The 14,177-nt window shown below is 38.6% G+C and overlaps 2 protein-coding genes across 2 annotated transcripts; both read left to right on the top strand.

The window, feature by feature from the left end:
- Window positions 1-3,320: 3,320 nt before the first annotated feature.
- Window positions 3,321-9,895, top strand: LOC121745362 (kinesin-like protein KIN-5D). The gene is made up of 23 exons (XM_042139234.1): window positions 3,321-3,527; window positions 3,795-4,035; window positions 4,115-4,244; window positions 4,384-4,539; window positions 4,628-5,104; window positions 5,305-5,402; window positions 5,479-5,635; window positions 5,728-5,797; window positions 5,907-5,983; window positions 6,076-6,129; window positions 6,215-6,295; window positions 6,385-6,496; window positions 6,695-6,781; window positions 6,861-7,036; window positions 7,119-7,280; window positions 7,353-7,460; window positions 7,566-7,724; window positions 7,793-7,876; window positions 8,154-8,359; window positions 8,439-8,540; window positions 8,625-8,734; window positions 8,823-8,974; window positions 9,047-9,895. The coding sequence occupies exons 2-23, from the start codon at window positions 3,851-3,853 to the stop codon at window positions 9,260-9,262; spliced, it is 3,159 nt and encodes a 1,052-aa protein (XP_041995168.1). The 5' UTR covers window positions 3,321-3,527; window positions 3,795-3,850; the 3' UTR covers window positions 9,263-9,895.
- A 420-nt stretch (window positions 9,896-10,315) lies between these two features.
- Window positions 10,316-14,018, top strand: LOC121743981 (putative respiratory burst oxidase homolog protein H). The gene is made up of 14 exons (XM_042137401.1): window positions 10,316-10,705; window positions 10,788-10,950; window positions 11,047-11,095; window positions 11,164-11,277; window positions 11,359-12,165; window positions 12,242-12,334; window positions 12,409-12,524; window positions 12,608-12,710; window positions 12,790-12,872; window positions 12,939-13,086; window positions 13,169-13,300; window positions 13,381-13,509; window positions 13,606-13,684; window positions 13,772-14,018. The coding sequence occupies exons 1-14, from the start codon at window positions 10,354-10,356 to the stop codon at window positions 13,879-13,881; spliced, it is 2,478 nt and encodes an 825-aa protein (XP_041993335.1). The 5' UTR covers window positions 10,316-10,353; the 3' UTR covers window positions 13,882-14,018.
- The last annotated feature ends 159 nt before the right edge of the window (window positions 14,019-14,177 follow it).

Here is a 14,177-nt window from a genome sequence, read left to right on the forward strand (position 1 = left end):
TGCAGCGACTGACCCCTTATACAAGTTGATGTTGAAGGATGTCATCGACAGTATGCGGCGCGATTTGAGGATGCCATCCCTGCCCGTGAGTGACGCCTGGACCGGCCACGGGCACGACGGGACTGGCGGCGGGGACGACGAGGAGTGAGACGGGGGGCGCATTTGTCGAAACTTGAGGTTGTTTTTTTTTTAACTATGTATTTTTTTAATAATTATGTATGTTTTTTATTTTAAATAAAGAGGTTGCATTTTCTCTGTATTCGTGTCGAAATTTTAATTCTGTAAATTGTTTAATTTGGTGAATTTGTGAATTTTTATTATTGTAGATGTCCTTGGAGATGTCCGTCATTGTGCAGTGGGATGTTCTTATGACGTGACAGGAGGTGTTTTTGGGAAGTCCGCCGGGACTCCGTCTCACAGTGGATGCTCTTAGGTCAGATTAAGTATATCATATTTAGAGATAAACCCTTCTTTAACTTTTTTACTTTTTAGTTGGCCTTATGAAAAAAATGAGCAGAATGGATAGAAAGCATATGTAATGTTGTAGAGAATATTATAAACATATGTATGAGTTGCAACTGCACAACTAAAGCTGTCAGAGCATATATACATATACAATTGGAAGTACATGTACAATTGGAAGGATGTCAAATGTCACTCCTAAATTATACTACTACTATCATAAATGAATGTCTTATAGTAATATTAATATTAGTGAAAGGTTGAATGTTAAATAAAATAAATTATCAAAATGAATATATATGGGTTGGAGGACAGCAACCTTCCTCCCTACAACTCTTAAGTTTTGCATCTAAACTGCTTGACAAAACATTTCCTGTTTAAGAATTAAGAAAACTCCCCCTCATATAATTTTAAAAAATTTAAATCTTTAAATGGTGTTGGAAGTTCAAATAAAATAAAATATAGGAGTACTTATTTAGGAGGCAATATGATGATGTGAGGGGTCATATCACATGGGGGCACATTCCACACCACATATACAATCTATCTCTATCTCATTTGCTTGTGATGTTTTACCTTACATCTCAATTTCTTAGCCACAATGCCTTGTTAGGTTCTACTATATTACTAATATTTGGTGCAATTTCACCACACTGTTCACACCAAACCAAGGACTCCACTATCATGCTTCAATTTTTCGGTTTCATACCAAATTAAAATTCAATTACTAATTATCACTCCAAGTACAATGCTTTTATGTGGAATATATGTCATATATACTTGACAGAGATGGATAAACACTTGTTGAATGTTTGGGGTGACTAATCGATTTTATTTTTATTTTTTTTATAGAGGAAACAAGACCCTAGTCAGCTAGTCTGTCTAATTAAGATGATGTTCGTGCACTAAATTTTAAGTTAAAAGACAAAATTTTCCCAAAAAATGTGACATTGTTGGACTTGGACTATCTGAGCACTCATTATCTTGTCCCCATATACTGGGAATTTCGTCAGTCTGATAAACAAATCGTAAAGAAAAGGTAAAGCAATAGGCCTTTTTTATATTTTTTTTAAAATTTCAATCCTAATTGCATATTTGTATGGATCAAAATATCATTAGTACTGCATGCGTCAGTGTGTCACGCACACACTTTAGGCCATTCACGACGCTGTTTCTCCACCGTTCCTTAAACTACTATTTGCAGGCTCACCATACTTTTTTACTCTATTCTTTAACTAAGGAACGTAACTTGCAACCCTCCGTTTCCTATCTGTTCCTTAAATTACTATTCATTCAATTTCATTTTTTATTTTTATTTCCAACCCAATTCAATTAAAACAAACACACTTCATTAAATAAAATAAACATACAACATAAAATTCGTAAAAAAAACATCATTTAATAATTTCCTAAAAAATAAAAGTACACAATTTAATAATTTCCTAAAAAATAAAAGTACACAATTTAATAATTTCATCCGCCAAAGTTTGCTCAAATGTGCTCAATTAGATCCTCTTGGAGTTGGGTGTGGGCGCTAGAGTCGCGTGTCCTTGCACGAATAGATAACCGTTCTTGTATAGACGGATGCGCTCCACTTCGAGGCGGACTACTTGCGGTTGAGCTTCCGGGGGATTCGGGGTCGAACCAATTTCCCGCCTCGGATCCTTCGTCTTGGACAATCATGTTGTGCAAGATTATGCACGTATACATGAAGTCGACCATGTTCTCCATGAACCACGTACGGGCCGGGGCTTTGATGATGTTGAAGCGCGCTTGGAGAACCCCGAACGCCCTCTCCACATCCTTGCGAGCAGCCTCCTGCTTCTGCGCAAAAAGAACCTGCTTTGATTTGAGATGAAAATTGGGGTGCGAATAGAGAGGATTTGAGAGGAATAAATGTGTGTTTGTGAGTGAAATGAGTATGAAATAGGAGTATTTATAGAGTAAAAAAATTTAAAAAAATATATAAAACGGATAAAAAAAACGGTAACATTATCGTTGCAAAAAATAAAAAAAATTAATTAAATTTGAATTTTAAAAAAAAAAATGAATTATTGCGTCATCGTCACGAAACCCACTCGCGGGGCAGCGAGTGGGCGTCACGCATGCGCTGGGAGCTCGCCACGTCGCCTCGGCGCGTGGCGAGACGTGTCGTGCCGCGTCTCGCAGCTACGACACACGGCACGCCATAGGCACGGAATGGGCGGTTGCAACGCGTATTTCCGCGGTTTCGTTCCTCCGGAACGAAACGCGGCACCGCGAAGGCACGCGTTGCGGGTGCCCTTATCCATTGGGAGCATGTTGCTGTTGGGGCGTGCTTCCCTTCAACAATTTATTTTCCGTTTTGAAACATATCGAAAAAACAACATGTAATGACCAATTCACCATGCATTGTTGACGATAATTGATACCTTTAATGCTTAAATTTGAATTTTGCAAAAAACAAAATTAGGATTAACTATTATGCATTTGAATTTTTGTCCAATCCAATTTAATAATTCAAAAGTTCATGAAACAATGAACCTAATCCGATCCAAAAAATCCAATTACGTAAAAATATATATAAAAATTTGAAAATCAAAACCAAAATTTAATTAAAAAACTATTAGAATTTTTCAATACAAAAAGGTTTTATATGTATAAGAGATTTAAAATATTTGATCGGACCATCTTAAAATCATTAAAAACTAATCCAAACCAAAAATTTGAAAATAAATTTGGATTTGAATCAAATCGAATATTTGAATTTGGAATATTTTACTCATCAGCAGAAGGAAAAAGTCAAATTAATTTTTAGATGAAGTTGATTTCGTATTCGTTTTCAATTTCAAATATCTCGTGACTCGTGACTCGTAACGGCCATAGTTTTTTGAAGCTTCTACTCTTTCTCTCACTAGATTCTCTGTCTACTCTCTCTAATCTCTACTCTGCTTTAATTTTAAGATAATCGACAATTCTGAGACGGCCCCTGTTCAGCTCTTGTCTCTATAGCGTTGCCATTTGTACGTAATCACATTCTGCTTCTGCATTCCCAGATTGCCGCCCTCATCTCAACTCATCTCTAGGTACTATACTCCCCTCATCTTCTACACTTTTTCTTTTTTTTTTAATTAATTCCGATCTTCAAGGTGCTCTGTCATTTTACTAGATTCGATCACCCTTCCTTCATTTGCTCTACCTTGTTCCCTCCTTTCTATTTCTAAACTGTTTTGCTCAATCAAAAGTCAGAGATTTTCCGCGTTATATGCGGATTTTGCAATTTATGGTTTGAATTTTGAGATTTGAAAAAATGTGGGCTTCAGTTGACTGAGTTGAGATCGTCTCACTTGCAGTTCAGTGCAGGAGGAAAAGTAGGATTGATCCGTGAGATTTGGAGGGTTGAATTGCGATGGAAGCTACACAGAGAAGAGGAGGCGGTGGCGGTGGCGGAGGAGGAATGGTGCCGATTTCCCCATCGCAGACGCCGCGCTCGAGTGATAAGGCGGGGAGAGATCTGCGATCCGGGGAGGGGAGTTTCAATGGGAGGCCCGACAAAGAGAAAGGCGTCAATGTGCAGGTCATTGTTCGATGCAGGTTGGTGGCCTTTCGATTTTCTTAGCATTTTGATCTTTTCTTCCAATATATGAATATCTTTTTTATTTGTGTTGTATAGGCCGTTGAGCGAGGATGAGGCTAGAATACATACGCCTGTGGTGATTTCTTGCAATGATAACAAAAGAGAAGTCTGTGCTGTTCAGACTATTGCTAATAAGCAGATAGATAGGACTTTCCTTTTTGACAAGGTGTGTTTCTTCAGAATGCTACTTTGATTCATTATCTAAAAGGAGCAAACTTACTCTTAAAATTCCATCGAACTTCTGCTTTTGCGTTGTCTCATTTTATGTGTCATTGTAAAAATTGGATTTATGTGCTTCTGTTTAGGTCTTTGGTCCATCATCCCAGCAAAAGGATTTATATGAACAAGCAGTCTGCCCTATTGTGTTTGAGGTGCTAGAGGGGTATAACTGCACCATCTTTGCCTATGGGCAAACGGGAACTGGGAAGACGTATACTATGGAGGGTGGATCGAGGAAAAAGGTATTTGTCTGCTGCAACTAATGGACAATGTTGTATCTCATGTTTTTGCACTTTCATTCTTGTAACTTTAACTCTTCTTTCTGTTTAGAATGGTGAATATCCAAGCGATGCAGGAGTTATTCCAAGAGCTGTTCGACAAATTTTTGACATTTTAGAGGCTCAGCATGCTGAGTATAGCATGAAAGTCACATTCTTAGAACTATATAACGAGGAAATATCAGATCTTTTAGCACCAGAAGAAACTTCAAAATTTCCCGAGGACAAATCGAAGAAACCTATTGCGCTTATGGAGGATGGAAAAGGTGGAGTTTTTGTTCGGGGACTGGAGGAAGAGATTGTGACTACTGCGAATGAGATTTATAAGATCTTAGAGAAAGGTTCTGCTAAAAGGAAGACGGCGGAGACTCTTCTCAACAAACAGAGCAGTCGCTCTCACTCTATCTTTTCTATCACTATTCACATCAAGGAGTGTACCCCAGAAGGAGAGGAAATGATCAAATGTGGGAAGCTGAATCTCGTTGACCTTGCTGGTTCAGAGAATATTTCTCGCTCTGGCGCTAGAGAGGTGAGGAATGATTCATTATCCGAAGACTAGCCACCTCTTCCATTTATGTAATGCTCAGTGAAAGAAACAACGGAATATGCATAGTTGAACTTGTCGATACCATATAGCTGATAAAATAGTTGCTCTTGAAACGCATTTCTGCTGCATCATAGTCTGATAGATCCTCTATGATTTTTGAAAAGCTTTAATTACTTTTATAGGGCAGAGCAAGGGAAGCTGGTGAGATTAACAAGAGCTTGTTGACACTTGGTCGAGTTATAAATGCTTTGGTTGAGCATTCTGGTCATGTACCATATAGGTATAAAGATCTCACCTTGCTGGTCTGTGGTCAGGCATCTTTCAAATATATTACATAATGTTACCTTAAATTGCAGGGATAGCAAGTTAACAAGGTTGCTGAGAGATTCTCTGGGAGGAAAAACGAAAACATGTATAATTGCCACGGTATCCCCGTCCATACTTTGTTTGGAAGAGACACTCAGCACACTAGACTATGCACACCGAGCCAAAAATATAAAGAACAAACCTGAGGTTAGTACTCCTGGAATAGTTTCTTTTTTTGGCAGCTTTGCTACTCTTTATGTCAACTAATATGACTTATTTATTGGTTAAAATGATTACAGATCAACCAGAAGATGATGAAATCTGCTGTGATCAAGGATTTATATTTTGAAATTGATCGACTAAAGCAAGGTAACTCTTGTTCCTCCCCCTTCCTTTAGTACATCGTGTAATAAAATGTCAAACTTGGGTTCTTAATCATTTATGTATACTTTTTTTCTTGAAAACCATACGTTCTCAGAGGTTTATGCTGCAAGAGAGAAGAATGGAATATACATACCAAGAGATCGTTATCTCCAAGAGGAGGCAGAGAAAAAGGTTCCTTTTTTTCCTAACAAGTGCTTTTGATGTAATAACCAGGGAAGAATTTTCAAACTGATTCATATATATCGCAATCTTCCACTTGTTAGGCCATGTCAGAAAGGATAGAGCGTATGGAACTTGATCTAGATTCCAGGGACAAGGTATATTTAACAAAAAAATCTCACTGCATTGTTGGTTGTTCTCAGATGATATATAACTCATTATTAACTTGAAATTTATGAACAGCAACTAGCAGAACTCCAGGATTTGTACAACTCTCAGCAGCAGTCGACTGCTGAACTGAGTGATAAGCTTGAAAAGACTGAGGTAATATTCAATTAGTGCCCGTTCAAACTTAAAACATTTACTACTAATGTTACTGTCATGCAATAACTAGGCTTTGGGTCATAATACAGAAAAGGCTTCAGGAAACTGAGCATGTGTTGCTTGATCTTGAAGAAAGGCATATGCAGGCAAATGCAACAATAAAAGAAAAGGAGTTTTTGATTTCCAATCTTCTGAAGTCTGGTAGGTGGCATCATCTTCTTTACTTACTTTTGTATCTGTATTTTGTGTCCTTATAAAATGAAAATTAAATTTCCTCTTCCGGAGTGTCTTAGATATTCCATTGTCAAAACTCCAATTATGTTACTACCCAGCCACTACCTTTTCGGCACATTTTCCTCTAACCAATTGTCACATTGTAATCTGAATGTTTTCCACCAGAGAAAGCACTCATAGAGCGGGCACTAGAGCTTCGGTCAGAACTGGAGGATGCTGCATCAGATATCACTAATCTGTTCACCAAGATTGGTCTGTCCTTACTTTGATAACGGTATTAGATTTTATAAGATAAAGATCCTATCCTAATCTCGGCATACTAATATTTCAGAACGCAAGGACAAAATTGAAGATGGCAACAGAAATCTTATACAGAGGTTCCAATCCCAATTAACTCAGGAGCTAGGTGTCTTGCACAAAGCTGTGGCATCATCAACCACACAGCAAGAACAACAGCTAAAAGAGATGGAAGAAGACATGCATTCATTTGTATCTACAAAAACTGAGGTCTAAATTTTATCTATATTTAGATGCATGTGGTACCTTCACTTCTAGGTGCCTTTGAGAAACTTCGTTGTGCCTTTTGCAGGCAACTGAAGAGCTTCAAAGTCATATAGAAAAACTGAAAACCATGTATGGATCTGGGATCAAGGCTTTAGATGATTTAGCTGGTGAACTTAATTCTAACTCTCAATCAACTTTTGGGCAATTGAACTCTGAAGTTTCTAAACACTCCTCAGCATTTGAAGAGGTTTGTGTTGCATTCAGAATTACTTGAGACTGTTACTTTAGCATTTTCTGATTGTTATATCATGTGATGCAGCTGTTCAAGGGAATTACTTCAGAGGCTGACGCTTTACTTCATGATCTTCAACATAGCCTGCAGAGTCAGGAGAAAAAGCTAACTGCTTATGCAGAACAACAGCGAGAGGTTGTTTTTTAGCAACTAATAGATGGTTATATTTTCAATGCCTTTACTATCTCTGGTTTAATTTCGCGCAGAATAATAACTGACTGTGTTTGACATGATATACAGGCTCATAACAGAGCTGTTGAAACTACAAGATCAATTTCTCAGATTACTGTAAACTTCTTTAGGACATTAGACGGGCATGCTTCAATGCTGGGACAAATATTCGAAGAGGCACAGACAAATAACGACCAGAAATTATCTGAACTTGAAAAGAAGTTTGAGGTATCAAAGCTCTTCGCAATACACACTTAGATAAGCTTTTTCTGACCAGATGACTGATTTCACTGTAGGAGTGTGCTGCCCATGAAGAAAAACAACTACTAGCAAAAGTGGCCGAGCTGCTTGCTGGTTCAAATGCTCGGAAAAAGAAACTGGTTTGCACCTCCAAAATTAATCTTCCCCTCCTTCCAATATAATTACTTTGATTGACATTGTGATATACTGATTAGTTTTGTAGAGTAAGCAGAAGAAAAAAATGGTTTTACCCATCTTTGCTTGCATTGAAACATTAAATTGTCACATCTAAGTTTATATTTTGATAGTCATCTAGAACAATCAGAATAACCCGACCTCTTTATATGGAATCATCCTTTATATTCGTATAAGTCCACCTTCATCAATTTTTTCTTGATTTAATTTGTATTGCGTTAGGTCAAATGTGCAATTGTAGAACTTCGAGAGAGCACTGCCAGCAGAACCAGCAAATTACAGCAAGAGATGTCAACTATGCAAGAAACTACCGGCTCTATCAAAGCTGAATGGACAAGTTACACACAAAGTGCCGAATCTCATTTTCTTGAGGATACTGCTTCAGTCCAAATCGGGAAAGGAGATATGGAAGACGTCCTTCATAAATGGTTAGCATTCATTACATACTTTTTTCTGCACTGCTGGACTTGACTGATGCTAAACTTGTTAAACATACATAATATGCAGCATGGAACAAGCAAAGTTGGGTGCACAGCAATGGAAAAGTGCTCAGGAGTCCCTGCTTCATCTTGAGAAGACCAATGTTGCTTCAGTAGATGAAATAGTTAGGTTAGTAACAAATCCAGGGCTCCACTTCAAGTCTTCTTTTGTTCTTCCATTTTGCGATCTTACGTGAATATACTTTCTCTGTAGAGGAGGGATGGATACTATTGACATCTTACGGGGACGTTTCTCTTCTGCTGTGAGTTCTGCATTGGAAGACACAGATACTGGAAGCCAGAATCTTCTCTCCTCCATTGACCGTAAGCTTTCCCATTTTTAGGAAATGGTCTGAGTAACAGGAAATTTATATTGTTGAAACATGTTTAATGAACTGAAAACCAACTGTAGGTTCGTTACAACTTGACCACGAGGCATGTGGCAATCTTGATTCCATGATCGTCCCTTGTTGTGGAGACTTAAGGGATTTGAACAGTGGACATTATCACAAGATTGTCGAAATTACAGAAAATGCAGGGAAATGCCTCCTAGAAGAGTACACGGTAGGCCTATCTATGAGATATATCATACTCCAATGTTCTTAAATTCATCAATTCGGGTTCATTTATGCTCAGGTCGATCAACCATCATGTTCGACACCAAAGAAAAGACCAATCAACCCGTCAAGCGTCACCTCCATCGAGGAACTGAGAACTCCATCGTTTGAGGAACTGCTAAGTGTGTTTTGGGATGCAAAATCATCAAAGCAAGCAAATGGCGATGCGAAGCATATTTTAGAAGCTGCCGTAGCCATGAGAGACTCCCGAGTTCCCCTCACTGCCCTCAATTAAGGGAGTTGATTGCTTGAAAAGTATATGCATATATAGTCGAGGCCGGCTTATCTATCATGCCCCAAATGTGTTCAACCTCTTCATGAACTACACATATAGTATATTTCTACTATATATACATATATGAGTGTGGGTTTGTGTTAAAATGACAACACCTTTTAAAGTGACACTGTGACACCACGTATCCAACAATATTATAAACGCTACACAGCAATAGTATAAACGCTAGACAACAATCTATAGATTGCTCTCTAGCGTATTGGATATTGCTGGCCGAGAAAAATTGTTGTATAGTGTATTGGATATTGCTGGCCGAGAAATTTACCCTTCAGCATTTTTTATGATTGCCACATGGCAGCTGATTATTCGTCCACATGTACAAATGATTGGCTAGGAATGGTGGTATGGTGTTACTTTAAGAGGTGTTGTCATTTTAACGCACCTCTATAAGTGTGTATATATAAATTCTTTTTGTAAAATTGCCTATGAAAGCAAATTATAATGATGATACTCGTTTTAGCCTTGAGGTTTGTATCATATTTGAATCTTGCCTACACTTACTTTCTCCCTTTATTTTTGTAGACTTCAACTTCTATTTTCATTTAATTATTCTTTAATTTATTTTATTTTATACATCCTAATCATGAAAATACTAGTTAAGATCTAGTACTAACCCATTCTTTTACGTGTGAAATCATTGCTAATTATTTTTGTTTAATATCATATGCACGTTCCCCAGTGATGCGTAATTTTCAGCAACTACGTGCATCCTACTAAAAAAGTTGTACGAATGTCCCAAAAAATTTAATTATGTTTATTAAAAAATGACTCTGTAGCTCTTATTGTAACACTACATTATACGTACAAAAACAAAGTCAACTTTTAGGGTGAAATCATGATATTGACTTTGAAGACTATGTACAATAACTAATATAACTAACTTTCCATTTCATTTTATCTGTGTCTATTCCTCAAATATCTATTCTTCCTTTTAATTCTCCCTCTCTCCCAGAATCCAACCAAAATTTTGAAACATTTCATGCTCACATTCATCTTATTGCATCCCAGAATTATTGATCTCATTGAACAATATGGCATCTGAAAAGTCAGGAGGGCAGGAAGATGATTCAGAAAAATGGATTCTTGAGAATATACACATTGATGGCAAGGATGATGTTACGGAAGATGTAAAAAAACCAACTCCTTCGTCTATGTCTTTCAATGAGAGATCCAGCAGTTTGAGGAAGAGGAATGTGGTTACGAGCTCCGGCCCTAAGATGGGAAGGACAGAATCGGGTGCAAAGAGGGGCCTGATGAGCCTCCGGTTTCTTGATAGGGCCAAGACGGGGAAGGAGGAGGACGGGTGGAAGGCCATTGAAAAGCGTTTCTGCGTGAATTCCGTTGATGACAGGCTGTTTAAGGACAAGTTTGGGGCCTGCATTGGTATCTTCCTTCAATTCTTGAAGATAGACCTGTTTTGGGGGTGTGTTTTTGGCTTTGGATTTGACCTTATTTCTTGTGGAAGGGATGGGAGACAGCAAGGAATTCGCAGGGGAGCTGTTCGAGGCGCTGGCAAGGCGTCGAAACATCGCCACTGAGAATGGGATAGACTTGCTACAACTAAGGAAATTTTGGGAAGACATGACAAATCAAGACTTGGATGCAAGGCTTCATATATTCTTTGACATGTAATAGCATTTATAGTTTTGAAATAGGATGCTGAAGTTGTAGCTCGACTATTTATTTCGGCTTATGATACGAGTATTTTTTTTTTAACTTCACAGGTGTGACAAGAATGGAGATGGGAAGCTATCAGAGGATGAGGTGAAAGAGGTGAGCATCAAGTTCATTACTTCAAATTTTCTATTTTCATGTATATACTCATTTTCTGTCAAGTTAAGGTTCTAGTTATGAGTGCATCCGCGAACAAACTGTCAAAATTCAAGCAAGAAGCCTCGACATATGCTGCATTGATCATGGAGGAGCTAGATCCTGATAATCATGGATATGTAGAGGTACTACCATTTTTTATCTCATCATTTTTCATTTTCTTGAAAATTAAACTAGCACCCCATCTCTTTTACAAATTCAAACAGATGTGGCAACTCGAAGCACTTCTTAGAGGGATGGTTGGATCAGAAGAAAGCCAAAGATCAGACAAGAAAGCAGACACACTAGCAAAAACCATGATCCCCAAAGAATACAGTACTCCAGTCAGCCGGTTCCTGTCCAAGACCAAGGAGAGATTCTTCGACAACTGGAAAAAGATATGGATCATCATGCTATGGCAGGGCACAAATATCTCCCTCTTCACTTGGAAGCTGAATGCCTATCAGCGGGTACCTGCTTTCCAAGTGCTTGGATTCTGCCTCTGCTTCGCCAAGGCTGCAGCTGAGACAGTCAAGTTCAACATGGCCCTCATCCTCGTGCCCGTGTGCAGAAGAACTCTCACAAGGCTACGAGAGACATTCCTTGGCCAAGTAATCCCTTTTGATGAAAACATCAACTTCCACAAGCTGATCTCAGTGGAGGTTATGTTGGGCACCATGGTTCATATAATAATGCACATGAGCTGCAATTTTGTCAGGATATCCAGCTGCCCTAAAGATCAGTTTGATACTATTCTTGGACCAATCTTCAATTACAAGCAGCCGACTTATATGGATTTGTTGTTAAGTATTGAAGGGATTACCGGCATTATAATGATACTTTTGATGCTTTACACCTTCACATTGGCAACTCACTCGTTTAGGCGGAATGTGGTTAAGTTTCCGGGGCCTTTCCATGGCTTGGCAGGGTTCAATGCCTTCTGGTATGCTCATCATCTGCTGGTTGTGGTTTATATCCTCTTGCTTGTCCATGGCTGGTTCCTTTTCCTCACCCCAGAATGGTATAAGAAGACGGTATGTCATGTTCGGACACATGTTTCTTTTTCTTGCTGCTCTAGAATCTCCGTTGAGATGTGGATTGGTTTTACAGACATGGATGTATGTGTCAGTACCAATGCTCGTCTACACCACTGAAAGAATCCTCACACTCCATGACAGAAACTACAGAGTTGACATCAATAGGGTAACAAGTGTGTGTGTGTTTTTACACGCGTGCAGCAGCAAGCCCACCTCGTTTTTCTTGTTTTCGAAGTGCAGGCTGTCATATATACAGGAAATGTATTAGCCCTGTACATGAGCAAGCCTCCTGGATTCAGATACAAGAGTGGGATGTACCTATTTGTCAAGTGTCCTGATATATCTAACTTTGAATGGTAAAATATAATCAAATCTTACAGTAGTAGTATTTTTGTTACTACTTCTTGTCTATATTTCACTCTATAAACCTTTCTTCCAGGCATCCATTCTCCATCACTTCTGCACCAGACGACGACTATCTGAGCGTCCATGTACGGACATTGGGAGACTGGACAACGGAGATCAAGAATCGCTTTGAAAAGGTTGCTTTCTAGTTGCTATACTGCACATACGACTGTGACTGTGAGGTTTCTTTTGACAGTAATTGTTCATTCTACACAGGCGTGTGAGCCTCAATCCGAGAAACAAAGTAGGGGAGATCTGGTGAGAATGGAAACTAAGGCATACACAGAAACTCCACAAGAGTGAGAAATTCAATTAATATTTCAATAGCTTAACATAGCACATATCTCACTCATCTTTTTCCACAGATTCCCAAGAATTGTCGTTAAAGGTCCTTACGGTGCACCTGCGCAGGATTACAGGAAATTCGACATTCTTCTACTTGTTGGTTTAGGTATTGGAGCTACTCCATTCATCAGCATTATCAAGGACATAGTGAACAATGAATCACGCTCGGTAAATGCAAAGAAATCCACCAATTTGTATACAAAATCAAGTGACAATGTTACTAAACAGATTTCATAACTTCCTGAATCAGGAACTACTAGATGAGTTCCCTGCAGACAAGCGTGGTCCAGAGAGAGCATACTTTTATTGGGTGACGAGGGAGCAAGGGTCGTTTGACTGGTTCAAAGGCGTTATGGATGACATTGCAGAATATGACCATAATGTAAGCCTAATACTACGTCAAACTCATCAAGCTAAGACACTTATCTTTTTCTATCTAACAAAACTTGTTGCTACTTGCAGCAAATCGTAGAAATGCACAACTACCTGACAAGCATGTATGAGGAAGGTGATGCTCGATCAGCGCTAATAGCGATGGTGCAGTCGCTGCAACATGCCAAGAATGGAAAGGACGTCGTTTCAGATAGCAGGGTAATAAGCACATTCACAGTTATAACAATTCACAACAGGAGGATATGCATTTATTCTTGAACTAGTCTGCTGATTTTGAGGTTGCTGTTGGAACAGATACGGACTCATTTTGCACGTCCCAACTGGAGAAAAGTCTTCACTAATTTATCCAGTTTACATCCTTCGAGTAGGATAGGTAAAGCCATGTATTCTAACATTGAAATTTTCCTGCAAAACACAAACATCTTCAAAGCTTTAAATCGAAATCTTGCATGTGTTTCAGGAGTGTTCTACTGTGGAAGTCCAATGCTAACAAAGACACTCAAGGGGCTCTGCCAAGAATTCACCATGAATTCATCTACTCGGTTCAATTTCCACAAGGAGAACTTCTAGAACTCTACGCGATAAGTTGTCAAGATTTTGATAGAAAAGCTTGCATGTTTGTGATCAGCCCCAGCATTCATCCTCTGTGTGCAACTCTTCATCGATACGTCGTTGAATCTTTCGATTTTCATTGTGAAAAAATAGTCTGATTGATGAATGCCTTTCATGTCTATACCTTATCAGATATGCATTCTCATTTTCGATCATAAACGCGCTCACAACTTGATTTGATGATCGATATGCTTTCTGTTTAGAATCTGTTATAGAAAGTTTCTTCAAATTTTACTAAATGATGTTTCATTACC

This window comes from Salvia splendens, chromosome 8 (assembly GCF_004379255.2).
Source record: "Salvia splendens isolate huo1 chromosome 8, SspV2, whole genome shotgun sequence".
Classification (NCBI taxonomy): Eukaryota; Viridiplantae; Streptophyta; class Magnoliopsida; order Lamiales; family Lamiaceae; genus Salvia; species Salvia splendens.